The sequence below is a fragment of the Conger conger genome, chromosome 13, assembly GCF_963514075.1.
Source record: "Conger conger chromosome 13, fConCon1.1, whole genome shotgun sequence".
Lineage (NCBI taxonomy): Eukaryota > Metazoa > Chordata > Actinopteri > Anguilliformes > Congridae > Conger > Conger conger.
The window spans coordinates 34748849-34776812 of record NC_083772.1 but is presented as its reverse complement, the minus strand read 5'-3'; the positions used below and the strand labels follow the sequence as shown (position 1 = coordinate 34776812).

The 27964-nt window shown below is 42.6% G+C and overlaps 1 protein-coding gene across 2 annotated transcripts in view; it reads right to left on the bottom strand.

Annotated features, from left to right (window-relative positions):
* LOC133107931 (zinc finger and BTB domain-containing protein 16-A-like) overlaps positions 1–17556 on the bottom strand; it is a 108667-nt gene extending 91111 nt beyond the window's left edge. The window contains exons 1-2 of one of the 2 annotated variants that reach the window (XM_061217240.1): positions 17464–17556; positions 11709–13048 (exon numbers count right to left, since the gene is read on the bottom strand). In XM_061217240.1, the coding sequence (XP_061073224.1) occupies positions 11709–12916 (1208 nt within the window). In that variant the 5' untranslated portion in view covers positions 12917–13048; positions 17464–17556. Of the gene's footprint in view, positions 1–11708; positions 13049–16755; positions 16944–17463 lie in introns of those variants that run through there. The other variant, XM_061217239.1, reaches the window with a different exon arrangement.
* Positions 17557–27964: the final 10408 nt, after the last annotated feature.

Sequence of the window (27964 nt, the reverse complement as noted above, 5' to 3'; positions counted from 1 at the left end):
CAAATATTAACACAAATTTAATTCTCAAATACGATTTGTGAAGTTAATTTCAAAGATTGCTGAACTTGACAAATTATGTTTGCAAAATTAAAAAAAAAAAAAAAATTTTTTTACTTTTGTGTGAATGTCACTGGCAAGGACAAGCAGACTAAACCCACGCCACAGTGTATCAACTCCTCCATAAATGTCCCCGAAGTCACTGTGCCGTAAAATTACAGCAAACAAAGCTGGGAAAATGGTGCCATCTTGTCACATATAAGCAGATCAGTAGGAAAGAGAGGAAAGAGGGTGCCATTTGCAGGGGTCTGGGCCAATGCTCTGGGCAAAATGGCTCCTCGGCTGATTCCCGCATCGAATGTGTGAGATGATGAGGAGGTCAAAGTTCAAATTGGCCGCGTCTCCACTGGACGCAGAGGTACGTGAGGAGGCAGGAAGCTGAAACACCTATTTGGAATAGCAGTTTAAGATAAAGGTTTGGGAGACACTTTGTTTCACTAGGAAAAAATCTTAAAAGCTGATCACCTAAATATTCCCCCAAATGATGTTTGATGTACTGCACAGGTTCTTTAGCGTAAGAAATTCAATGGTATTTGGTTTCAAATGTTTTACCTGAAAGAACACAGTATCACAAAAGTATGATGTGCAAACTGCAGATAAAATGTATTTAAATCTCCTGAATTCTCCACACCCAACCACATTTAAATAAAATCAAAAAGCTAATGGTGCATAATGAAGCTTTTATGTGTGTACATTTACTTGTAATTGTTCATTTGTAACACAGTTAGCCTCAGTTCAGAATCCATGAGTTAATAGGTTTCCTGGACTGCAAATGGCAATATAATTATGAGCATGCCACTTCAAGGCTTAACTTCTCCAAAATGATACATGTACACATTTGAATAGAGGGCCAGTTTTTACAGCAATCTAAGCTAGGAAAGGACTGCCATTTTGTTTCCATTAGTTACTGCACAGCAGCAGTTCAAGCATAACCATATTTGCAATGAGTGTTTCCATTTCCTTCACAACTGAAATATTTAATTTAAAAAATAGCAAGCATTTGCTCATTTTTTATTGCAATTGGATCCCATTTCTGTGACCATTTACTCTTTTCATACCCCTATGTCCTTTTCACTAGCTAGCACAAGGGCTACATAAAATACTGCTAACTTTGGCTACGCTGCAGAGGTTCGCAGCAATCGGAGACCTGGGCAAGGGCCCCTGAAGATCAAAAGAAGTTTCATTTGAAGATACAAGTCTCAGAACCAACATTGTTCAGATATGTCCACTATGATTCTCTGACCATGAAAACACCAAACTCCAAAAAACAAGTCCTAAAATGGAGTTGATTATCACTACACAAAGCAACTGAAAGGCATTAATTATGCAACAAATGAATGTTACATCAATAACGAGTTAACTGTCAAATCAGGAACATTTTGTAAGGCAGACAAGCTGAACTGCTTCTAATGCAGTGTTCTTAGCTTGACACGTTAGCAAACAAAACAATGATTTAAAACCAAAAAGGTCAAACAATGAGGGCTCAAATTCTTTGTCTTAATGTTTGACTTCATTCATAAAAGCAGTGTTTGTGGGGCCGCTGGGTGGCTCATTCAGCTAAGGCACCATGCTGTGGTGCATGGATGAGGCCCACGGCCTCGGATCGAATGACGACCACGCTAGAGCTGACTGTAGCTTTATAGGACCACACGCAATGGCCATGGGAGGGGTCCGCATGGGGTCCGCATTCATCACTATCTAGCGACCACCACTGGTCAACTGGGGGCCAGTGGACGGCATGTAAAACCACATATGAAAGGTCCTCCGCTGACTCCCTTCTATGTGAGCGTAGCTGTAGTTTTCAGTCTGAAACGTGACAACGTGACTACACTCTACCAGAAATCGGCAGTGGGGATTGCACATGCGGGTGCAGACGAACAGCCATTCCCAAAAATTGGGTTGGGAACTGGGCATGCTCAGCTACATGCTGCGTGCCAAATTTATTTATGAAAATGAATTAAAAAAAACTTGTTTGGCGGGCTCAGCAATCAACAAAATGATTAACTACAAAACGACAAAGCAACACCACAAAATTATTAACAACAAACAATACCAAATTGTATGAGTGATTGCAATTTATCCGGCATCAGCACAATAATGGTCTTTTTTCCTTTCTGGGAAATTATATTCCAGTCGGGGTTGTGCTACACAGCTCAGTGGCTATTAAACCACCAGACACACATGGCCAGTCCTACTGTGTCAGAGGAGTGTCTTTCTGGGTTCATATCAGGTCAACAAGGTGGCAAGTCCACAAACTCCACACACTAGCAGTGGGCGACCGACCTTTCAGGAAGCCTATCGTTGGTGGAGTAACAATTATTGGTCAATCATTGAACCAATGAAAAAGCAGGCTCCCTACAGTGCAGCAACAATAATCAGTCACTGGTAGCATTCGGAGTGGCTCAGTTCATAAATACGTTTCCTGAAGCCTCCCTCTCCCATCGTAACAACTGCTACTCACCAGTAAAGGTACAACAAAAACAGACACAAACATCAAGCTTACAAAACAACTAATATTTAATGTTCATCTAGGCCTTCGGGCAGCAGTCAACGGTGGGATTACTCGCGAGACCCTGTCATACCTCCCCGTCTCACAGGAGAAGGCATGCCCCCATGACCTAAAGCTGGTGGGTAAATCCAGCCGCCAACTCCCAATATATTTAGCAACAGGAACCGCGCTGATCCTCCCCTTCATACCACCACTTCGACGAAAAGCGAACGCAAGCTATCATTCACCCCCCCCCCCCCCCCCACAGTAATCCCCCTCCCCGTAGTTTGTGTCAACAAATACCGCTGAACGTAAATCAATTACGGCTGCAAGCCTCCCCTCAGCGTTTAGCCCGCCCGTCTTGCCGGATTACAGGAAGCGTTTGAGGGTGTGGGTTTGGCACCTCTGTGTGCACAGGCTTCTGCATCTAAAGGGAGCGCCGCGGCTCAGACACTCAGGAATCATGGGAACCGATCTGCAGGTGTGAGGACGCTCGGCGTACCAGCCATTCAACAGAGGCGGAATAACGTTACATACCTGTGTTATCTGATTAGTAAATACTCTTGTCCCAAATTTTTTTTCAGATACTACCCATTTTGACCATAGCGGTGGCCCACCTGCGATTTGAACATGCAAGCTCTCCGTTGAAAGGTTGCAAGCCTGGTTCGCCAACCATTATACCATACTGCTACCAATATAACATACGCGTATGAAACACAACTTTGTTACGGTGACTACATTTAACAGGGACTGTTTTTATGGCTCTCACACGCTATTGTTTACATTGTGTCAAGTAAGTGCTAACGTAGCGACACGGCGATAGCTTTCACGCAGTCACAATTTCCTTTCCCATCCCTGCATGGAACAAGCTTAGCATCTAGTCGCTAAGACGAAATGATTTCATCACAAACTGATGCAGTTTCAGAAGGACGTTTCCGTAGCGCGAGTAAACAGCCATTCTCTCTCGCCCGATGTCGGTACTTCCTACCTGCCGGCCGCGCAGATTGGAAGTTATTGTGCTTAAACCTGCCTCCCCCCCCTCTCTTTTCTCTTATTCCCTCATTCCTATCGCTCCATCAGGGGCCCCTGCCACTCTCCCACACCCCTATTCACCCGGCAACAAAAGAGCTAATTAGAGGCGCTCTCGGCGGGAGCGGGCAGAAGGGGCTAATTCCACACTGGCAGGGGCTCCCAGCCCCTTTCACACGGGCCGCTGCACGCTCCGTTTGGCCCTGCCGCTCCGGGTCTCTCCGGCGGAGCCCGGCGGGAGCGCTGCGGGCCCGGGAGAGGAAGGGTTCGGTGGGCACGGGAGGGGGCGGGGGAACGGGCCACTTTCATGTCTTCAAGGCCCAGAAGAAAGGTATTGATATGACTCATTTTTTAGAAAGAAGGGGAAACTAGAGCTGGATGTAAATAAAAAATGATTCCGCCGACTTGAAAGTTTAAAAAAAGATCAATGTGGGTAAGAAGGTAAGACGCAGGAAGTGTGTTTGGTTGGATGTGTGAAGTAATGTTTGTGAGAGGCACTGGCTTACTGTGGGCTTAAACCCGACTACAGCTAAACATGTTCTCTGGGATTCAACAGCATTCATTTTACAGGTTTACAAGTTCTTGTTGACCAAAAACCAGTAACATACTGATACATATTCAAGAATAGTCATATAGTATGAGCTGATAAATATGTGGTTCTGACTACTTTAAAAACAGCAACATAAACTGGATCATCAAGTAAAAATGTACATATTTCCAAATTTTTCCCTTAACTGTCAAACAAAAGAGAATGAGTTTCTGTCAATGTTTTTTATTCAGGATCACTTAACATAAAGGTCAGAAATTGTCATCCAGCAGAGCGGTTGCTTTGATAAACCTTCAGCCTGTAGGCCCTGAAAAGACACGGTCTGTAGACTTCTCCATTACCGCTAAATGACAACGGCCATCTTTCAGCATGGCTCACACCTGTGGCTGCTGCAGTGCTAGCACCATAACCCCAACCACACCATCACCATCATAGAGACACCCCCCACAACAACAAGAAGCAAAGACAGATCAAGGGAAACAAGCAAGTGCCACACAACATAGAACACGCGTGTCTTTGTTTAAGCATATGAACATCTTTTTAGTTGCACATTCTGAAAGTAATCTCTGACTACAGGAACTGAAGTGCTGTCTGTAAGTAACACATCCAGCCAGTACCCATAGTGAATTCTTACATTTGAAACAAGTGAGAAACACACACAGAAAGAAAACCAGAATAAAACATGGGTATTTGAAAAGAAACATCAATGCAGGCTTAACTTGGTCTTTCTAACATTTTTGTAATGTGATTACAGCGTGCAAATGATTGACTGTCTATATACAGGCTACGTTTTCACTATATGAATTAGTTTCTTGCAAGCAATTAATTCATATAGAAGATATTTTGTAGACTTTCTTGAACCTATCAGAGCTTCCGGGAGCGAACCCCAACTTTTATTTAATTCATAATTACTCCGCTGATCCATCTGACCAACTGCAATAACACAACCAATGTATCGGGAAAAAAAATAAAAATCTTAGTAGCCCAAGCAGCACTCACAAACAGCCAAATAAAGTCGTAGCACAAACAACACCTCTTAAACATGGAAAAAATAAAACATCCTTAGCACAAATTAACCTCTATCAACAAACAACAAACAACCAATAAAAAGCATCAGTGTCTTTTAAAAAGTCTTTTCACAAAAAATAAAAACCAGAAACTGATCTTGCATCACCAGTGCATTTAAATACAACTATTTTAAAGTATAGAAAACTGGTGTTCGTTGTATTTAATCCTGTTAACAACTACACAACTACACACAAATGTACAACTACACAACTACACACGACTATACAATTACAGATGCTCAACTGCCGGGTATAAGTGACGGGTTTAGCATGTGCGTATAAAGGAGCTCTGCTCCGGCTTTTTGTGTTGTGTTTTTTTGTTTTCTTTTTTTCTCAGAACAAGGCATGGCGGCTTTGGCTTGTTTGATTTCCTTTGCGTAACTCCCACACCCACTTATAATAATACCCATTGTGTTATGGCTCTCCTTTCAAACAAAGAGCCGTTTCATTGTGCGTAGCTGGTAAAGAGTGACAAGAGCTTCAATTACCTCTCAAAAACAAACAGAAAAGGCAACAACAACACTAGACAGGTACAATATATCAAACAAGTGCGAGGATATTAAGCCTGTTGCATGTTTTCAGTAGATGCTGAACTCCACTGGTGCTGGCTCTGGTGAGATTGAGAGTATAATACGGATTATGGTTTTTGTAGCAGATTTAAAAGTGACATCAGGGGCCAATTCTGGCATCAAAACAAACCAACACGACAACTAACTGTTGCTTTTGTTTCCTGAATCACGGATGGAAATGAAAGCCCTATTGGGTAGAACAGAGGAGTAATATCACAGCAGGAGCAGGTTCAAAACTAATTATTTTGTGATATGAACAAACTAAAACAACGGTGGAGGGGTGGGGGTTTAGAACAGCATCACCCCCCCCCCCTTCTGACAGCCTCCCTCAGCTTTCTTCCTGGACATTTTTTTATCACTGATGACAAGACACTTTACTGGCACTGTACGCAATTCAGACACATTTATGTCCTGTAAATAGCATGCAATTAAGAAGGTCCATGGTTTAAATGGACAATGGCCTGGATTTAATAGCTTAATCAACCCTTTTCCCCAAACTGAAAATACTTTAAATACAAATGTTAAAAAAAATACCCCAACAAATTTTAAAAGCCACCAAAAGTACCAGATAAACAGTCATTTTGGTTTGGACAGAACATGATTGGCAGCAGAGAGGTAGCCAGCCCAGGATACCATAGTAACAGTCATTAAAAACAGGGTTTGAAGAACCAGGGCCCAAGTTCCACCTTGCAGGAGAGTGAGAGACCATGCCTGGTGATGTCATCAGTGACCTCACAGCAGAACGGAGTGGCTATCAGTGCATCTGGACTGCCTACAGCGACCAGCTGACCACAGAGGTTATCAGCTCGGCTGATATACGCAGATAAGCCCACACCTCCTGTTTCAACACCAGACTCGGTTATTAGTGCCGACACAGCCCGGCAGCACACATTTAACAAGACAGAAAGACATTTTTGTTTTTAAAAGGGACAAAAATGCTTTCAACGCCACACAGGGAGTATTCTAACAAGCGTGTTTCTTATGTCTTCTTCTTCTTCATTGCAGCAAGGACGGGAGCACTATCACCCAGGAAATATGTATTGGGAAATAAACCACCCAGACTCTGCAAAGTGACAGCCCAATGAGCATTAAAGAGGTGTAAATATAATTTGTTTTGGCAGCTTGCTGTATAAGCACTCCAACAGGTTGTAACTATATTGTAGACAAAAGCCGAAGCAGGCTCCTTTCGCTTCATAGTTATTCCGTTCAGCAGACATCCTGATATGAAAATGACTTGCATTGTATGAATTTCACACACTCTTCAGTTACAGAGCTGATGCAACTCTGGGTGAGAGAGGTACAGCAGCTGGGATTCAAACCTGCAACCTTCTAGACAAGGTCTGGAGTAGGAAGCGATCTCCATAACATCTGGCCAAGCATTAAGGGCACATTAAGGTCTGACACTCACTCACACACCCTATAAATTAAATAAACTGACCCATGCCTTTTATGAAATACGTCTCTTCTTGCAGATGGGGTAACCCCCAAAAACCACTTCAATAGACCACACCAACACACATGCGTGCACCCACACAAAGACACAGATGCACAGACACACAGAAACACACAAATGGTGTCATATCTGGAAGCAATTCCAAGTTAACCTGACTAGCACAAACTACGTTTCTCGTTTTTAACAGGAGAAAAGGCACAGCTCTTGTGCAGGATTGCAGGAGAATAATCCACAATGAAAACCTACATGCTACAGTTCAGAAGCCATTAGATTGTGCATATTCAATCTGTGGTTATCATTTATGCAGTTAATAAGTGCAGTTACTTGAGTTAATCATCACACAGACAGTTTGCTTAAGAAAGAAGCCTACAAACTAGGTCTATGGCATCCTGAAACCTGCGGTTTGAAACATCTGTCGGCAAGCTGACTACTAATGCTAATACAACTATTTAAATGTATTTCAAGCACTAGGACTTTCAATGAGCACATACAAGATTGCTTACTGATCTGCTGCAATGATGGGAAGGGAACACAGACATTAGAATTCCCTTTTGCCATTGAACTGCACTTAAAGGGTAGTGTTAAAGGTTGCGTTGTCTCTTCTTATCCTCAGAAAACCCACAGGTTTCTATGGAAGGCTTTTCTTTGAGAGATTTTCAGTGCTGTGAGTGAATGTCGTCTGGCGGGAAGGGGTTTGCTCCTATTAGTGGATTTCAATCAAAACTCAGACCATTTGAAGTCAATCGGTGTTTTCTGAAGCTGTCAGATAAGCCCCGAATCCATCGCTCTAATGTTCGAGAGCTAAATCCCCGTGGAGAAATAGCCCTCTCTCTCACTCTCTTTCTCTTCCTCTCTTGAGCCTTAACTAAAAAAATGGTGTCAGATTCTATAACTATAGCACTTCCTAAAGGCAGAACACCCCCACACACATACATACCACACACAACAGCACGATCAAATTCAGTTCAGCGAATCTGTTCAGCTAATCTTTTCATCAATGTGCAAGAATATAGGCCAAGTCAAATGAAAGGACAATTCTAAACCAGATTACCATACTGTACGCATAGATATTTCTAAAATCACTATGCCTCGATCTTAGCTTTCTCTGGCAGGCTAAATATTAGGGCTGGGCAACATACCGATATTATATTGACTTTGTGATATGCAACTAGATATCGTCTTAGATTTGGGAAATCCTAATATTGTGATGTGTTGTCTTTTCCTGATTTTAAAGGCTGCATACATTTTCTGAACTTACAAGACTGTTCTAACTGTTCTATTCTTTGCCTTTACCCACTTTTATATCCACATTACTGATGATTATTTATCAAAAATGTAATTGTGTAAATATTTTGTGAAAGCACCAATAGGCATCCCTACAATATTGTCACAATATCAATATTGAGTTAATGGGTCAAAAATATCAATATTTGATTTTGTCCATATGGCTCAGCCCTAATTGCTGCTATAGTTGAAACTGGTTTATGTTTGCCTTTGATATTTTACATTTTCAAATTGTAGGCTAGGCCTATATTTCTTAATTTTTTCTCTGTAATTTCACTTGAAACTGTTATGTTCATTTTGGACCAAAGTGAGAAAATACTTTTAATCAAGTATTTGATTCACAAAGGAGTATACAAAAACATGCTTTACCATACAGTAATTTCATATAGACTATTTATTTATTGAATCACCAGAAAACATGCTATATTGTGATATATATTGTTATTGAGATATTAAATGACCTATATCAGGATAGAAGATTTTGGCCATATCGCCCAGTCCTACTAAGTATACACCTCACAAACTCTGTTTTCTTTTTCTCTTTTTTTTGGGGGGAGGGGGTTGGGTGTTGGGGTGAGGGTGTCACGGCTGTTTGCCGTGCCTTGCTTTGAAGTGCTTAAATGTATTTACAGGGAATGGTAGAACAAAATGCAGACAGTCAACTAGTTTCACCCTTTAAATTAAGAGGCATTTATCAAATTTGGAGCTCTCGACACACCACAGTCACGCCAGGGAAGAAAGGGTATCCTTGGTTGAACTTTAACCACTGGGAATGCCTTCAGATACAGATTAAGATGAATGGGAACCGAAATGTAAGAGCGCCAAGGGCACCACACCTACTTTATGACCTGCAGTTGAGAATCTGGAGACATACTTAAGCAAAAAAACACAAAACAAACACAACATGCTTATTACAAATGGCAATATAAAAATGTGAAATTTTAATAATTTTCTAATGTAATGCTGGAAAGAAAGTAAGGCAGCCAAATGTATTACCCCATTGTATAACAGGATCGATTACCACAGACTGACTAAATTTTAAGGTAGAAATCACAGTGCACCTTCTCCTAAACCTTGAACGAATGTGGCTGCAAACTGTAAAACTAAAACAAATACTGCTCAAAATTTAGGTATGAGTGAAAGTCTCAAAAAAACCAAACCAAAAAAGCCAAAATAATTTTCAGTTTGTAAAAGGCCAATGCATAGTGTATGAAGAAAGCGATTTGTCTAAGACTAACCAGCTTGAAAACTCAGCATGTCAATCAAAACACTGTCAGGGGTAGGAGTACCAAGCCACAACACAACAATAAGGACAAGAGGGTCCACTCTTTCAATAGCTTCCAGCACATGTGGACTCATTGATTATCACCAAACATATTGCCAGAATCAAACTATTCTGGTACATGTGACAGGCTCTCTTCTCATGCCATCACCCACATGGTCCAGCTTGCTGTTCATCACCCAACCTACATCACAGAATTCAACGCCATGCCACCCACGTTTTATCACCATAATCGTGGCGTGGACCTGCAGGCAGTTGGGAGGGCAGCTCAGAACTGTGAAATGAACACACCGGCTCCCTTGGGCCTGGTGGACAGCTAGACTCTTGCAGCGATAAATCTGGCCAGGGGTCTGGGGGCCGTTTCTACACCACCTGGGGTGCAGGTGAGAGGCAGAGGGGGCCCCACACAGTGTCACAAGGTGAGAGGTCCCCTGCCCTACTCAGGGGTCACGTGCCAGAGGTCAGGCCTCAGCTTCTTAGTGCAGCACTCATTTCCTGGGTGGGGCCAGAGCTTCCTCGTACCATGCAGCTGGGGCCCAGGGAGAGGGTTTAGGGCTTATGTTTGCGTGTGTATGTGTGTGTGTGTGTGTTTCTGTATGTGTGTGTGTGTCTGTGTGTCACACACTGCACCTGCATCACCCCTAGCCCCCATGTTTACGACAATATGTGCAAACTTATCAATCGCAGATGTGTTGAAAACACAGCACTCAAATCATTGAAACTACAACTGACAGTCAACTGTCATCTATTAACTTATGTCTGAGAGCAGTTGAAATACTGATTGCAGATGGGACAAAAATAGCACTACCAAATTACCCATGAAGCAATAACTGAGGCGTTTAAAATTATTTATGATACATATACAAAATACAACTATGGCGAACAGTGTTTAACACAGTAAAGCAAAAGGGCTCATCACAGCTGCAAGTACACTGAAACTCCTACCACAGTGAGCACGACAGGGACGCATTACATTTTAAGACTGTCAATCATTTAAACCAGAGATTTTTAAAGAATGTCCCTCCAGGAAACCAAAGAGGTTAAAAGCTTACACCAGGGACCTGAATCACTCGTACTCTCGAACCAAGAACGGCTATGAACAAATACGGTTGCATTATGCGTTATAAGACCGCAAGGTATTTACAGTACACCCACATAAAACCTGGAAATTAGTAATCGTTTGTACTTCCAGGTCACAGCTCATTTTCTCTCCATTATAAAAGTAAAAAAAATGTTAATAAAATTTTTAAAAGTATAAAAAAATGTAATGCAAGACATCTGTCCCCATGATAATGTTTCAAATAACAACCATTTGAGGCATAAACTCTGGGGGTTTTTAAGACCAGGCTTGGTACGGTGTTAGATACTATCCAATTTGTTGGTAATGGTGAGCCATCACTGCACCAGCTGATTTCACTAATTAGTTCCATCCTCTCAGGTTGAAGGTGTGTTAATTAGCGAAAATCGGCTAGTATAGTGATTGGTTGGAATCAAAACCTGTATACTCTCGGTTCTCCATGGCATACAATTGGGCACCCCTGTTTAGTGGATAACAGGAGCATTGTTGGGCAGAATGGCGTGTTCTGGTCATTATGCTACTTCAGGGATGGGAAACTTGAGGCCTAGAAAGCCAGTGTGCATACAGGATTTTGCTGCACTTGTTACCCGGGCGTAATCAGCTCATTAGCCATATGCACCATGACCGATTCACTTGTAAAATAGACCACAATAAAGACCAGAACATGCATCAGCTGCTGTTTATATCACAAAATGTGGCTATAAATGACAGATCATGTAAATCATTGCGCTGATGAATTAAAACGAGCAGAAGTTGGTCTGAAATCCAGAAACAGATATGGCCTGCCTGTGCTAGGTTATGCGGACAGTACTTCATGCTAATTGTTTAGCGATGGTTAGGAGCGTAGCACTTACCTGTGGTGCTCCACAGCTTCTCCGTCAGGCAGGTCCGCTCCACACACACCGCACCGCTCGTCCGGGCTCCGGCTGGCCGGCTTGACGACGGCGGTGAACTCCCCGAGCTTGCTGAGGAACTCCCTCTGGATGAAGGAGTGGGGCAGGAGGCCCCCGTAGGAGCTGAAGTCCATGGACATGGCCAGGCCGGAGGGCATGTGGAGGGGAGGCCCCATGGAGGGAGGCATGGACAGCAGGGGGCCGCTCTTGTGGTTGGGCGTCATGGGGTACAGGGAGGGCGGGTGCTTCTCGGCCGGGGGACCCCCTTCGCCCGGGGGGTCCCCGCCTCCGTCGTCGCGAGCGAAGTGCAGGCCGCGGGCGCTGGTGATGACGCTGCTCCGGGTCGGGGTTCCCGGGTCCGACTCCCCGTTCTTCTCCCCGTCCCTCCCCAGCGACTCGTCTACCTGCATGGCCTCCGTCTTGATCTTCGCCAAAGGTGGCCGGGGGCTGGCTCGAGCGTCCCCTCCGGCCAGTCCCTCCCTGTGCCGTGACACGCCCTGCAGGAGGAGGGAGTGCCCGATGCTCATCAGGCTGTCCACAGCCGCTTTGGTGGGGCTCCCCCCGGAGGCGCCGAAGGAGGTGGAGACGGAAGGGCTCTGCTCCAACCCGCCCATCAGAACCAAGCCCTGGTGGGCAGAGTCTCCGTATCCGTACCCGTACCCAGCCCCCTCCTCCTCCACGGAATGCTTCTTGGGGACCAACAAGGCCCTCCCGATCCTCCCCCGCCCCTCCTCCGCCCCGCCTCCCCCTATGTCCCCGTTGGTCTCCCCGTCGTTGTCCTCAGAGGACGCCTGGATGGTCTCCAGGATCTTCAGACACTGCTCCTCCAGGTACTCGATCTCCAGGATCTCGGCCGCGTACAGCAGGTCGTCCAGGTCCTCCACTTTGGCCTGGAGGGTGGCGGTGTAGGCATACTCCAGGATCTGCTGGAAGGTCTTGGGCGAGAGGAAGTCCAGGGTGTAGTGCTGGCTGTTGCGGTGGAACAGGATCTCGAACATCTTGCTGGTGCAGGCCAGCACGGTGCGGTGGGCTCGGAACTCCCGACCGTCCACCAGGATGACTACGTCACAGAGTGTCCCCGCCAGGCGCATCTGATTGGCCTTGTGCAGGAGGGCCGCGGGCTGCCCGGGGTTCTGCAGCTGGATGGTGCCCATTTTAGTCAAATCCATGATATCTCCCAACAACCGCCAAACCCACTCATCAGGCCCCGCCGTTTACAGCCCCTCCCGTCCACCAACGCTGCCGTCCGACTGCCTGTCAGTTCTGCGTCGTCTCTTTTGTAAACCGGAAAAAAGTTCAGTCTGCGAAGAGCAAGCAAAGATACAAGCTTTTAAACATTTCCAAAACATGACCTCTCTTTCTGAACAAAACACGAGTTGAAATGAATAAATACTCGCACATGCTATACAATAGTTAGTTGTTGAGGAAAGTTTCCCCCCTTCTACATGCTTATGGAATGACAGGTAGAAAATAAATGGAATCATTTACAAGGTATGAAATATGGAAATAGAACGGAAATATGGTTTGGCCATCTGGAGTATGGTGTGAGAATTTTAGAATTTTAAAGATAAGGGTAAAATAAATGTTTAAATATAGTTAAATGGATGTTTTCAAATCCATTCATAAATCTGTAACAGCAAACTATGCTGCATGCTTGAAACACATTTTCATGCAAATTAATGTCATGTGGTGGGGGTAACGTGCTATTACACTGGTTGCATACAGATGCTCTAATAAGTCTTCAAACTCTAACCTGATGTATAATTGTTAAAAATAAAATTACTAATCTATCATTCAGAAACACCCAGACACAAGCTGTGGACTAATTTACAATCAAAACCCCCAATAAAGCTGACAACCAGTCAATCCACAATCACCAAAACACTTGGTGTCAAGAGAAGGGCACCATTCACTGTGTGTCAAAACAAACAAACAAACAGCTTAAAGCCTTTATTTACAGAAAAGCCCACAGAAATGCCTGCACTATCATCTGCCAGTAAAGCACTGTGTGACCTAAGTTAATGAATTAAAGGAGAGCAAAAATAAGTAAACACTGCAGTTCATTTTAGGGTGGAGAGCCAAAATGGAGAACATTTCACCAAGCAGCCGACTGTATGGGGCATTCTTTAAAAAAATTTTTTTTTCCAGATTTTTCCCTTTTTCTCCCAATTTGGTAGCCAATTGTACCTCGTCTGATTCAATTGGAGGTAGTCGTATTAGATGTACCGCCCGTACCCCATCCCTCGGCGGCCCGAATGAGAGCGACACACCTTCTTCAAGCCGCCTCGTCTCGTGCCCGTTGCCGTGATTCCGAGGCGCCCGAGGTGCTTATTGTGCGGCGATCTAATAACCCTGCCAAGTCCCTCCCTCTGGAGCAGCGAGCCAATTATTGCTGCCCCACGTGAGCCGGCCAAACTTGGCTTTTAGCAGGACCGGGAATCAAACCCCGGTCCCCGGTGTGCAACTGCAGCAAACTGCAACTGTATGGGGCATTCTGAGTGTGTGCAATGCCCTACATACCCTCAAGACTACATCAAGTATGGAATCACAGTAAGACGTTTCGTAAGCAGCTATGATATTACATTACATTATTGGCATTTGGCAGATGCTCTTATCCAGAGCGACATACAGTTAATTAGACTAAGCAGGAGACAATCCTCTTCTGGAGCAATGCAGGGTTAAGGGCCTTACTCAAGGGCCCAACGGCTGTGCGGATTGCGGCTACGCCGCGGATCAAACCACCGACCTTGCGGGTTCCAGTCATGAACCTTAACCACTATGCTACAGGCTGCCCTGCAGATATGAACTCCACAGGTGCCTAATCTATCAGTGGGGGTTGCTAGAGAGTGGTGAAACATGGGCCCCTAACTGACAGAACCCTCACATACTGGCCGCAGTCAGAATAGGCACAGTCTGGATTCGATCTGAGACCTTGGGGCTCAGCCATGCATGACACACCATGCCTTAACATAATGATCCACCAAGCAGCACATGTGTTGAGTACCCTTCACATAAAAAGGCACAAATTTAAGGCAGAAAAATTACATTCTATGAAGATGGCTATATGGGAGAGATGTTCGAAGACACAGGAAAATGTTACATTCGCCAGGGTAGTGAAGGTACTTCTGCCATTGCCTTCTGTTTCATCACCTCAATCAACAGTCATTTTAAGTACAGCTTCAAGTCGTAAGACACGCACCAGTTCATGGCTATAATCGCGCCATCACGTTAATTGAGAAACTTATTGAGAACTCATTTTATGATTACTGGCATCCATTGCACTTCAGGTGGAAATGCGGAACATATGCAAAACGTTGGGAAAACGTTTAAAAAAAAAAGTTAAAAAGTAAAATCCACTATTATATATCACCGATGCAGTATTTATAAGATTTAAATAACTAACTGGTTATTTGGTGACTTCCAGAATGGTCAACCAGCCACGTAAAGCACTCTAAAAAGGTTGAAATGCAGTTGAAAAACATGTATTTATTTATTTATGTATTAATACAATGTAAAATAGTGTATGAGTATTGGATCATCACTAGGAGGTAAAACACTTTCAGAAAACAGAAACTTTCACAGGAGGCTATGAAATATAGGGATGTGCAGTGGAAGATGGTTATGAAGATGAAGCACTTGGATTCAAAATCAACTTCTGGATATTTTAATAGTACAATTATTCTGACTAGCTGACAGGCAAAGAGCATGCATGAAAATATTTCGTTTGCAGCTCTGACTTAAAGAAACAAATTAGCTCAACAAGTATAACATTCACGAAGCTTTTTTGTTTTTCAATTGACAAAGGCAAGGACAACATAATGTCCTTCGCGCAATAGAGTAAACAGCACAGAAAACCAGTTCCTATTTACTTTGTGCTTGTACCATTTGTCAGGTTTTTTCATGGTAAATTAATGACCAACGTAGCAGTAGTTTTGCCACAAAATGCAAACAAGAACCCAAAAAGGAAATCAAAGAAACATATCTTACTGTACACGCCTGGCTACAGTAAGGCTGTCAGGGGAAATTACATCAACATTAATTAATGTTTAAATCTGTGCATAGATCCCTTTGTCAGTCAGGGGTCTCCACAGATATAAGCGAACTTAAAGCATTTAATATCGAACATCAGTACAGGCAAGAGAGCGCTGTGCATGATTGCGTGCGGGCAAAGTGAGAGATGCGGCAGGTGATTAAAATAAGCATCTTTACATGTAGCTACAATATTCCCAAGTGACATAGCCAATGTACATTCCACGAATAATGTTACCACGAAATAACAGTAACTTGCACATTTGGGCTATGCTAATTAATCAATATACAACCACGCATACAGCAATTAATGTCCGGGAGACGCGCTAAACACTTAGCAAGCCCGAGAGAGATCACAAAGGGTCGTGCTTGTAAACGATGTGTAAGTAACTTTTGATATTTAAAACAGCGTCTTGCGTTTCTACATGTGCTATATTATTCAACATACCAACTGTAGCAAATACGTCTGCTACAGAACAAGCCAATTACAGAAAACCTATCTAATTACCCGTTCCCCTCTGCTCTCAGTATTGACTGACATCGTCGAACAAGCGCTTCCAACATAGCCTACATCTCAAAATGCTGAACTGAAAACGATTTCTAAATTCACTGTTAAACTGACTTAAATGTTCACTTTCTGACATCACTAACACGAAGAAGAAGAACGGGCTACAATTCACCAAAAATGATACATGTGAACACCATCTTATTGAAACGTCATTTCAACATGTGCCTTTACAGAATACTGATAAAGGCAGGCCACTGTTGACAAATTCCAGTAGTTTGAGATCTTTATAATTCGACATTTTAATTCTTGCAATTTTGTAAAGACTACCTGGTCAATCCGCCTATCAATACACCGCGCAAATCTATCCCAGCCAACTGTAGCCTACAACATCTGAATAATCTGCCTTGCAATTTAGAAAGCACCTTGTGTATCGGAGAAAATGGGTGGATTCAAAACAAACGATTTGCTAACCTTCGTTAAGGAATCCAATACGCCCGTGTTCCAATGTGTAATTTCATTCCAACAGGTCTTCTGGTAGATTCAAGTTTGCTAATATTCACCGGCTATATTCAATTACACCTCACCACTTCACAAGCGTATCGAGCGCGAAGCCTTTATCTTCACTTTTAAACTTCTCCCCCACCCCCTCAAGAGCAATCTAAAATATTGTTACAGCACACCTATAATTTAAATCCTGTAAACATACAGAAGCTTTATTGTAGAAAGCATCCGTTAATCAGAGTGGTAACATGTCACACTGTCTGGGGTGTAATGAACTGTAGAATACGACCAGACCTCACGTTCCCCCTGTTGTGATCTCCTGAATACTAAACCAGTCTGTTACGTCAACTTTACATCTTTTTAACTGCATATACCATACTTTAAAAATTATAAAAACTAACTTCAGCACATTACAATGAGCAACTATTTGAGGTGTTTGTGTTGACTATAAAACGTTTATATAAAATAAACAAAATTGCTTTTAACTGGAAAAATACCTCACTTTAAGAGCAATGTGGGCTAGTTAGATGAAACGAGTGCTTCTTTTGGGGAAAAAAAGATGTAAAAATACGAAGATTGTTATTGAGCATTTGTAATGTGCAAAGATAACTACACATGCAGAGTTGTGGGTCTGTTATATCGGTTTCTAAACTGCGCTCCTGAGTTATCAGTACTTACCTAGGTAGCACGTTTTATTTCCGAATGTGTTGCATTGAGGCAGCAGCATAGTAACGCAGTTCACAGTGCCCGCTCCGCACGCACTGGCTCCTCTTTGCTTTCGGGTTAGCAAATCAACACAGCGGTGACGTCAAGACATTGACTCACTCGTTTTCTTTCTTTAGCTCCAAGCAAACACTGCGAAAGTGAGACACCTAGGGGGTGCCATATTTACTGCCGGCTCGACTGAATAAAGCAGTTTCTCCAGTGTGAAGATTAATTAGGAGGTACCGGTGAACCACGAGTGAAGCTGAGAAAAAATAAATAAAATGACATCAACACCATTATCATCAGCAATATCATTAGACAGCAGTAGTATTAGTAGCCTAGTGCTAATACTACGACTACTAGGTACTACAAATAATCACCATCATCATCATCAGCAGCAGCAGCAGCAGCAGTAGTATCGTTAAAGTTGTTACTATATAAAGTTATGCGATGATGATGATGATAATGATGACGATGATGATTATGATGATAAGTAGGCAGAATTGTTTATTTTAAGTTTTGGACTTGCAATTTTTTTTTCCAATTACACTGATCCAAACAAATACTTTTTGTGTGAAATATTTTTACAAATATTTTCTTAGGAAACAAATTAATTTGATTTGAATTATTTAAAGTAATTTACAATACTTCCTTACAATCTTTTCAAAGACCTTTAAAATACAATGTCACACACATAATTACAATTCTCTGATCAAATATTATGTCCAACATTATAGGCCAGTGGAAACAATTGAAGACAGTGTGTAAAAGTTGATAGATGAACAATATAAAACATATCTTTATCCATTTAAGTGACCTCTAATGTGACTGATTTTAATTAAAAGTCTGCGCAATGTGTTTGTGTGTGTTTCTGTGTTTTTCAACTTTTCAACATTATGTTTGACAGGACAATGGTGTCAAATCTTAACTGAAGCTCTGAATGGTAGTAGCCATGTATGTTTGTAATTTATGGCACAATAGTAATTTCTCTGCTCAGTTGGGAGTGTGAATCTCATCTGCACCACATCTCCGGAAATGACAAGGGCCTTGCAGGGATGAGGTGGGCTTACAAATATAAAGTCAGAGATAATTTGGATAACACTACATTTGTAAAAAAAATAAAAATAGAGGACACCTCCATGTGGTTCCATAACATAAAAATGGCTGATCATATTGCTTCAGCGCTAGAATGATATACACTGGAGCTTAATGTGTCTCTGCATGCCTGCTTACCCAATCAAAGTATTTAACACTGCCTGTCAGTAAAGGACAAGAACATCCAGATCCTGTGCCAGTTCCACAATGGTATGCAGACCATGTGCAATGTGCTTGAGGACAGTGAACCATCTGCCCCTTCCCTGTAACAAACAATGTAAAGCAGGGAGTGTTCTGGCACTACTCTATTCAGCATCATGTTCACTGCTATGTTCTCTGATGCTTTCAGGGGTAGTGACCCAGGCATAGACATCTGGCAGAGAATAGATGGCAGGTTCTTCAGCCTGCGGCAGTTTGTGGCCAGGACCAAAGTCCGTCCGAGCTGAGCGATCACGTGACTTCGCCGACGTCAGTACGCTGATTGCTGGGAACAAGGTAGACGTGCGATCCAGCATTGACCTGTCTCTGCATCCTGCAACAACTTTGTACGCACCATCAGTACAAAGAACACTAAGCTTATGTTCCTGCCTGCTCCAGGAAAGCCTTGCCAAGACTAAACAATCCCAGCCCACAGGCAGAAGCTAGAGGTAGGACAGATTCACCTACTTGGGCAGCACTCTATCCCACTGTGCAAATGTTGATGATGACTTTGATGCCAGGCTTGGTAATCCAAGTATATTTTTCGGAAGACTTTGTCCCATAGTTTGGAAATGGAAGCGAGTGAGCATTGAAACCAAGATAAAAGTCTACCTAGTCACTGACCTCACTATCTTTCTGTATGCTAGTGAAACATGGGCTGTCTACCAGAGGCATGAAAAGTAAGTCAAAAAAAGTGAAAAAGAAAGAAAGTCCATCTCAACTGTCTTCGCCAGCTCCTGAAAATTTCTTGAGTGCTCAAACATGCTATACTTCAACAGAATGCAAAGGGAAATGCCACTTTCATGGACAGGCTATGTCTGTCTACATTTTCTATAGTGAGCTACAGACTGGAGTAACACAACACAAATGTGGTCAGAAGAAGCTCTTCAAAGACCCTCTGAAGGCCTCCCTCAAAGACTTTCAAACAGGCCCTGCTTCAATGGGGTCACTCGCCCAAGATCGTTCAGCTGGTGAAAGCACTATTTCAAAGGGCCTCAACATCCAGTGACAGATATGGCAGATATGTCAGAGTGTAGAAATACTATGCAGGTGGGAAATCTACATATACGGCCTAGGTTAAGCTGCTGGCTCCTCTCTCAACCAACAAACCCAACTGTCTTGCTCTCACTGCAAGCAGGAATGGTCCTATTTCGCCACATAACGAACCCACATTTTCCCAGACCAGAGATAATGATGAAGATGGCCATCTTCAGAAATGGAAGGGTAGAGATGGCGGTTGTTACCAGTAAGGTTTGTACGTTGCCAATAAAGTTGGCTGTGGAGCAGATGAGGTCACAGCTTTGTGCCTTGTAGCACATCATTATAGTCTTCACCTTCACTAGATTGTGGTCATTGCAAATTGCAAGGAAAGGTGATGAGGAACATGGCCACCACCCAACTTCAGGCTCAGGCTTCTCTGTGCTGCACGGAAATGAAAACGTGTAGAGATGACTGACTAATCTGACTCATGACAATTTAATAATTATTGGAACAAATGCGTCCCTTCAAACGGACCCTCCAGGAATCCCTTGGTTTCACACAACTGGTGAACAACACGATTCAAAGACAGTCACTCTGTAGCTCAACACTTTGCAGTATGCAAATCACTGCATTCCCAGTTAAAGCATTGTGTGTAAGATACACACTTATAGTGGCGTAGTGGCTTATTGGGTTGGAGTGTTGTGATATACTCTACTGATGTGGTTCTGAATCTTAACTGCCAACAGTCTGGTCAGCAGGGCAGTGTATAGTTGGCTTTGACGTCGGACAGGGAGGTATGGTTTCAGTTGGGGAGATTTTTTCTCATCTCAGTGCACAAATTGAACTCATCTTTTCAACTGGGTACTTGCAAACGTGCATACAGCGTACTCTTCTGATAAAATGAATGTGCAGATGAAATTGCAGAGTGAAAATAAGCAAAAGAAGGCAGAATGTTGAAGACATTTGCTACAGTTGGCCTAGGCTGAAAGAAGAACAGTTGGGCATTACAAATTGGGGGAAACGCATGACCTTTCACCCTGTGGGGTGAATTCCACGCTGCTCAAAATACTGCTTCTGCACTTTCGAGGAGCATTGTCCTTTCACTCATTTTTTTCTGAGAGTTCCTTATTACGTGCACATTTTGTATTCTACATGTTCACCCTTTGTTACATCCATATTGTCATATGAAGGCATAAACCACACACACTGCACCTGCTTTTAAAAATCTTTTTCTTTCAGCGTCTCACATACACATACCTACATAGAGACACTCTCAAACACACACACACACACACACACACACACACACACACACACACACACAGGAAGCGTATCAGTTATCTTTCCACACAGGAAGTGTTACAATGTCTTTTGCACATTGTGTGTTCAGCCGGAGGGAAAAGGTCCCTTTCATGTCATCATTCTACTTTTCATCTGAACGTTTGTCATACACACATGACACGGTGCTCTTTTATACTTTTGAATGATTGCAGTTTTCACTTCCTCAAAATAGAACTGTTTCCATCAATATTTTTCATAGTTCTGCAACTGTGGTGTGCATGTCATATTAAGTGCATGGAGAAGTAAATGTTGAAACACTGAGAGACTCAAGGATATCTTTAAACGTCACTTTTCTAACTGCCTCATCATTTTATGGTTGTCTTGGGTGGACTTGTGTATATGTATATATGTATGCTGTTTTCTAGAAAACAGCATGGCTCTCTTCTGGATAAATATGGGAAAAAAGAAATAAAAACAATCATCTCCCAAGGTTGAAGGTAACTGTACCATATCAGCTAGTTGATTTTAGATGCCTTTTAAATTGCCCAGTGTATCTGATTCTGCATTCACTGAAAACACACCCTCCCAAACTGGGGTCCATGGACTTTGGGGTTAAAACTGGCTTTACCATTGAAATAATTTTTATCTTTTCAGATTCATGAACAACATATTTTAGACTTCATGAGGAAATTAACCATGTATGGTGGTCATATCATTTGTTGTATTATAATAATTTAAATGATTACATAGTTAAATTGTTTTAAATAGCTGCATGCCTTATAGACCCACTATATTATAATACATTCATGATTAAAATATGATTCAAATGTGCCTCTATATTCTAGCAGTAATAAACAGCCACTACAGTGTAGCCAGGTGTGTTCTGAATAGAGGAGTCCAAATCCTGTTACCATTTATGCATTCAACATGTTTCTGTTAACCACTAGAGGGGGTGCATCCACAGAGCGGCTATTATAGACACCCAAAGGTAAAAATGTCTGGGATTCAACTATAATGAATGTGTTGGAAAGGTGTTCCAAATGGAAACTGCACAACTAACATTACGATACATGAACCAGCCCTTCCCCAACCTCCACAATATACAGTACACACTGCATATACTGTAGGCTCATTCCTCTTAAACCTTCTCTGAGAGACCTCTACTGAAATAGTTTATCATAATTTATATCATGTGCTTGTGCTGGCAAGAACAATTATTAGCCCGTGTGTAGCCTCGGGGGACCATATAATGCATTCAAATGGTCTGATAACACTGAATGGCAGTGGGTGATTTTAAATCAGATGTTAAAATATAATTATAAGGTGCACCGTTGGCGATAAGTGAAGCATTGGTGATGGCATTTAGACATAGATGGCCCCATATGATTTTCAGTCATATGAGATTACCATAAATTTCCACCGACGATTCACATGGGAATCAGTACGATCTCATCCGTTCAGAATTCCCGAAAGGGCTTCCTCGAAAGGCCACGTTTAAAAAAGGCAACATGCCGACAGAAGGCGCGGAATGAGTTCTTTAAATGCAAACCGATAGCGGCGTGAAAGCGAAACAAAAGCGCGGAGCTGGGGCGAAGCCTCTGTTCCGTAGGGCTGTTTGACGTCTTAATAGTCACCTCCAGGTAAACGGTATTAATGACATACGGATCCAGGGGAGCAGGCGGCACTCTTCCCGTCAGCCCCGGGGTCCCTGTCACGGAGACGCCCTCGGTGGCGCGGCGCCCGTAGCCACTGGAGACGAGCATTCCGAGCGCGCCCGCTGGTGCACTTACCCCGCTGTCGTCTACGCATGCCAGACAGCGGATCAGATTAAATGGGACTCTACAGGCCTATCCGTATCTGGCCACCTAGCTAGAGCTGGCATCCCGAGGAAATAAACACATTGCTTATTATTTCACAAGAGCTGGGTGTACAGTGACTCTCGGTTTCTTTATTTGGAAAAAAAATGCACATCGGTAACACTCAGGAAGGCCATACATATGACATTTGGATAAATAAATATTATATGTGAAACACGAATCAGCAAACATAAAAATGGAATGGAAATGTGAGGTGGATATGAGAAAATAACTGAATCTCTGTTCTGAAAACCAAGCTGTTCATGGTTTAATACCATTATGAGTATTATTGAGTTATTAGCTGTATTGGATTTATGGTTGACAAAACTTTTTAAATATTTGTGATGCTGTATAAACTAGAAATTAGTGTGTACTTCTCATGCATTCTTTAATCACATTTTTACTGTGTTTCTCTTGAGTGACGTCTGTTGTCACCACACTGCAAAAAAGTGTCTGAACAAGTGTTTCAGTCTAGTCATGAGACGTAAAGTCATATTAAGTAGAAAATATTTGCTTGTTTTAAGTAACTTTTTGCTTGACAAGTGAAATTTTCATACACCATTGGCAAATCTTGTCATGAGTCAAACTGCCTCACCTCATTGACAATATTCTAAAAAGGAACAGTAATACGATTTTAAGTCTAAATATAAGACAAAAATATTTGCTGAGATAAGTTTATCCCAAATATCTCCCACTTATGGCCTATGGAGCCTTGTTGCATGACTGATCGAACCTAATGTAGCAGCAACCTGGAGAACTTACCCACCCTACCCTGGTGGAAAGAAACCAACTGTGCCCCACAACCGATCCTCCTGCCACATTCATATTTTGTAGGTTTTAACAAATAAAAGGGTAGTTATTTCATGGCTTTTGCGCAGCATTTACAATTCATTGGCTTTGGGGTAGGGTTGTCCTAAAAGATATCAGGCACTGCTACCACACCAGTACCAGAAAGAAGTGTTCCATACATGTTGTATACGGTCCAGGAACATTCCCAGGTGGTTACATTTAGGTAATGAAATACACAACAAAGGCTGTATGTCAACAATAAAAAATATTCATGAAACTGTAATGCCAGATTTGTTGAACATGTTACTTCCTGGACATACATTAATATGACTGACCATCAACAATTTAGCTTGAATAACCAAACTGAAAGCATTGACATTTGGGGAATGTTAAGGGAACCTATACTGAGAGTCAGGCTGCCCCTGTGGAAAGCAGCACGCCCCCGCGTCTGCATTGTGCTGCGAGTCCCCCTCGCAGCCCGGCTTCATGGGGAATCCTTTTCCCCAGTGATGACACGGCACAGCAGGTGCGGAGGGAACGCACTCTCCGTTACCATGGTGAGCTTCCGTCTCATTTCGTCCTCAGCAGAGGAAGCACAACCGTCCCCAGACTCCTTGAGTACTGGCCCGGCCTTGTAGTTCCAGTCCTGAGCCTTGTCCCCAGACTCCATGAGCACAGGCCTGGACTTGTAGTCCTGGCCTGAGCCTCTTCCCCAGTACGCCATTAGCCAATGCTAACTGGGAGGTCACAGTGACCGTACAGCCTTACAGGGCTCCAGACTGACTTTTTCCGCAGGTGCCATTAACCTTTTCAACTGATGGCACAGTCCCAAAGTTTGGGGGTGCAACATTTTGACATAGCATCGCACTTTAGGATGTGCAATGTAGCAATCCTACAGTTTGCAGTAGTGTACATCAGTGGTTTGTATTATCATGTTGCAAATTCACAAACTGTAGCAAATTGAGGATATAAGGTTGCATAATTTGCAGGCGGAACAAAATAGAAAAGAGCATTTGTAAGTAAGAGAGAAAAATTTGTACATTTGCATCTGATGATGACATCCAAATGCGCGTCTTCATTCAACTACCAACCCAAGTCCCACAGTAGTCTGTTAATCGTTCTCACAAGCTTTGACAAACATTTTTTCCCGCTGTCTATAACATTACCACCTGCCTGCTGTGCCCCCCTCCCCCTCACCACAACCAAACAAAGTTTCGGTCCCACAGCTGTAAAGGTTTTCCGAGAGCACTGCAGGGCTTGTGGGCAGACTGGGGTGGCGGTTCATTATGAATAGTAAACCTCTGTGAGCTTGCTCCCTGTGGCTCTATTCACACCAAATTTCATAAACTTTCTTTTCATGTTTCCCCAGCTTGAAGTGCTCATTGTTCTGGGCCGACCGGGAGGCAGGGTTCTTCAGTGCGGTTAAAAACAAAGACCCTGATGATCAGCAGCATGAGTAATCACATTTAACACTGCTTAGTGCGGCGATTCCCTGTTCCTGCACAGTAACGTGTGGGTGAAACACAAGAGGTAACCGAGAAGGGATTACAGCAATATGTTGAGATGGCACGTTTGTGGTCACGCATTGTGAGTCTGACTTGCATTCTGTTAATGCAGTAATTTGATTAATGTGCAGTTGTGGGGAAAAAAGAACAAACCACTCCGGTGCTTGTGAAATCTTGTGAAATCTTACACAAATTTCAGGTCTAACAGTGCCATTCGACAATGAGGAAATGTAAGTACAGTTGTGTTCAAGAAAATAGAAGTACAATATCAGCAACCTGATGAAACACTGTCATTAGTAGTAGTGATATTTCAGCATGGCAAATACTTGTAGATGTAGTAGTGGAATAGAAAAAACAACAGACCCAACTGTCATGACATGCACGTTGCTTGTTCTGAGTAATTGACTCATTCATTGAAAGGGGCGTGTTCAAAATAATAGCGTGGAATAGTGTGGAATTTAATTAGAGAATTCATTAATTCTGTGAAAAAACAGGTGTCAATAATTGTCCTTTATTAAGCAAATGTTTCACACATTGTTATAAAATATATTTCCTTCTGAATTGCTAAGTAAAATAGGCCGTTCTAAACATTGTTCGGAGGACCAACGTCATTTGATTAAAAAGTTGATCGGAGAGGGGAAAACGTATAAAGAAGTGCAGCAAATTATAGGATGCTCAGCTAAAATGATCTCATATGCTTTAAAATGGCAACAAAAACCCGAAACAAGCAGAAGAAAACAAACAACTACTGTTAAAACGGATCGGAGAATAGTCAGAATGGCAAAGATTCAGCCATTCATCAGCTCCAGAAAGATCAAAGATGATCTACAATTACCTGTAAGTGCTGTTACAGTCAGAAGATTTTGATTGAAGCTAAGCTATCAGCAAGAAACCCCCGTAAAGCACCATTGTTGAAAAAAGGGCATGGGCAGAATCGATAAAAATTTGACAAGGATCACATTGACTGGCCCAAAGAGAAATTCCATAACATTCTGAGAGTAAAATAGTTCTTTTTGGGTCTAGTGGTTGTCGACAGTACGTCAGACAACCCCCGGGGAATGAATTCAAGCCACAGTACACTGTGAAGACAGTGAAGCATGGTGGTGCAAAATCATGGTATGGGGATGTTTTTCATACTACAGTGTTTGGTTCGTATACCAGGGATCATGGATCAGTTTGAATACATCAGAATACTTGAAGAGATTATGTTGCCGGAGAGGAATTGCCCCTGAAATGCGTGTTTCAACAAGACAACGACTGCAAAAGCACATGAGTAAGCGAGCAACATCTCGGTTCCAGACAAAAAGGATTGAGGTAATGGAATGGCCAGCTCAATCACCTGACCTCAACCCCATTCAAAACCTGTGGGGTGACATTAAAAATGCAGTTTCTGAAGCAAAACCTAAAAATTCACAGTAACTGTGGAATGTAGTTTGTTCATCCAGTTATCAAAAACAATGGTTATGCAACTAAATATTATTTCAGTAATTTAAAGTGAAGTTAAATCGTTTAAAATGTATTCAGTTGAAGAGAGTTTGAAGCGAAAAATGTCGACACTGCCATTCTCTTTAACAGATTAATATTCCTTTTCTTGGCTTCCTGTAAAATAATAACACAGACTTGATAATATTTGCTAATGCTTTGATTTGTAATTGAATGTGTAATGTTTCTACTACATTTGAAATATTGAAGCAAAAGCTATTAAAAAATATTTGCACTTTTATTCTTTTTTTTATCACGCTGCTATTTATTTGAACACAACTGAAAGTACGTACGGTACTAGAAAGTAATTAAGTAAGCAAGTAGCCTGGTTTAAAATCCAGCTATGACCATCTTGCAATTACCAGCTAACAGCTGTTTCAAGTCATGTGCTGGTCAAACCATGTCTGAACTGTCCAACCATCTACCAGCTGTTTCACAACCCAGCTTGAGCTGTTTTTTTCAGCAGGGTAAGTAAGAAAGTAGAGAAAGTAGCTGCTTTTGAAAGGTTCTCATAGTAGTGCAATGATTAAGAGGAAAGGGTTGACTGTGACCACACGTCAACAGTGGCAGGATACCTCTGGCCCTGTGCCAGCAGGGGTAGGACCTGTTTACACTGGCCTGGGTTTCTCTAGTTACTGTGACATAATATCCCCTGGTGACATGCCAGGCACCCACAGGTTACGAGATGTTGTCAGCGAGAGATACGCCTCTCCTCCAGATAGCATTCTAGCTAACATGTCAAAAACTGTTAATTATGCAGGACTCCCAGGGCAAGAGGGCAAACTGGGATAACATTGGGCAGACTCAACATACCGCTGACATGTTGAGTAGGGTGTTACACTTTGTTTTTACCCCGTCCAAGAGCTTCCGGAAACAGAGCTCCAGATATAACCAAATAGGATTATAATCAAAAAGGACAGTATATTTCAACAATGATTTATAGCGTTGCATGGATGTTTGCTGGCCTAATTAGCTCCCTGTGTGAGTGAGCAAGAACATTTAGCAAAAAGGCATCCATTTAGACTACTCATGTTTACAAGAGTTTTGAAGAGCAAGAAGAAAAGGAGAAGTATTCAAAGTGAGTGCTATCTGTGGACTGTACCAGTGTCTGTTGAATGTACCATCGTCTGTGGACTCTACCAGTGTCCATAGACTGTACCAGTGCCTGTGGACTGTACCATCGTCTGTGGACTGTACCGGTGTCTTTGGACTGTACCAGTGTGTGTGGACTGTACCTGATAGCTCCACGGAGTATGGTATAACCTGCTGTAGGCTGTAGCATTGCCC